Here is a 1,195-nt window from a genome sequence, read left to right on the forward strand (position 1 = left end):
GTGTATAAGAAAATGTTTCTTCATAATCTTTTCAAAGCTTTATGTTATTTTAACTTTGTAAACAAAATTTCCAGTCAGTTATGTTTTTTTTGGTATTTTTAACTCTTTTTTTTTCTTACAGTAAAACTGAGTAACGATCAAAGCACATCTATAGACATCTCCCGCGCCAACAGCCTGACTGATGATCTGGACGACATGAGTGAGGATATTCCTCTGCCTGTGGTGACTGACAAGAACCAGTAAGTGCTGCCACATCTGCTGGCCCTGCTCTTTCCTGAAGACCCCACCTTCCTCCTTCCCATCACTCTCCACTGACCTCCATTATCTGACTCATACTGGGCTGATTTCCCTGCTGGTAAAAGTAGCTAAAGGCCTTTTGTCAGAGCAGAGAGCCTCTTCAGCTGCTTTCTAAATGAAGTTGTTTTGTAGAAGTCTCTTGAGGGTTGAAGAGACTCTCGAGGGGCCAAGGCTATATCAGGTACAGAGGGCTCTAAAAGGGATTATCCCTTCATTCTTCAGGGAAATGTCAAAGGAAGCCCTTTCACTGGCTTGTAGAACATGTTATGGTACAGACATCTTGTCATCACATGCCCTCGCTGAGCCAAGCTTTGTTTGCTGTGTTGGTGATCTCCGTCCCTCCCTCTGACCCGCTCATTTCAAAGAGTTTCATTTAAATAAACTACACGACAGACTTTCTTTACTCCTTGTGTAAAATGGATGACCGTTGCTGTGGCACTTGTTTTACTGGTTAGCTAATTTTAACTTAGCACAACCCCGTAGTGCTTCTTCCATTAACTCTGAGCAGTTAAACTGAAAGTGTTCACTAATGATCAAAGCAGAGTGTGTGTCTTCTGTCTTCCTTCATATCCAGATCAGGAGTTTACATCCAGAGTTGATACATAATACCAGCTCCCACATGACTGGTGGGAAAACGTCTTTCAAAAGCCTGAGCGCTACGTTGTGTTTGGTTGTGTCCAATCATGAATATTATATGGTCAGTTCAGAAAACACATCTGAGCAGCAGCGCTACACAACCATTGTTATATATTACTGGGCGTGGCTTCACAAGGGGGATTTTTATGCATTGAGCTAATGCTAACACTAACCATTGAAATCAATGAGCAGAACGTAGCGCGGTGCAAACAAACGCTTTATAAATGTACAAATGGTTCAAATACTTTGATATAAACTGTAG

The 1,195-nt window shown here is 41.8% G+C and overlaps 1 protein-coding gene across 1 annotated transcript in view; it reads left to right on the top strand.

The window, feature by feature from the left end:
- LOC106529550 (potassium voltage-gated channel subfamily KQT member 1) overlaps positions 1 to 239 on the top strand; it is a gene marked incomplete at its 3' end in the record, with an annotated part of 59,161 nt that extends 58,922 nt beyond the window's left edge. Inside the window, 1 exon segment of the mRNA XM_014025008.1 lies at positions 122 to 239. Within this exon segment, the coding sequence (XP_013880462.1) occupies positions 122 to 239 (118 nt within the window).
- Positions 240 to 1,195: the final 956 nt, after the last annotated feature.

The sequence above is a fragment of the Austrofundulus limnaeus genome, unplaced genomic scaffold, assembly GCF_001266775.1.
Source record: "Austrofundulus limnaeus strain Quisiro unplaced genomic scaffold, Austrofundulus_limnaeus-1.0 Scaffold451, whole genome shotgun sequence".
NCBI classification, from domain to species: Eukaryota; Metazoa; Chordata; class Actinopteri; order Cyprinodontiformes; family Rivulidae; genus Austrofundulus; species Austrofundulus limnaeus.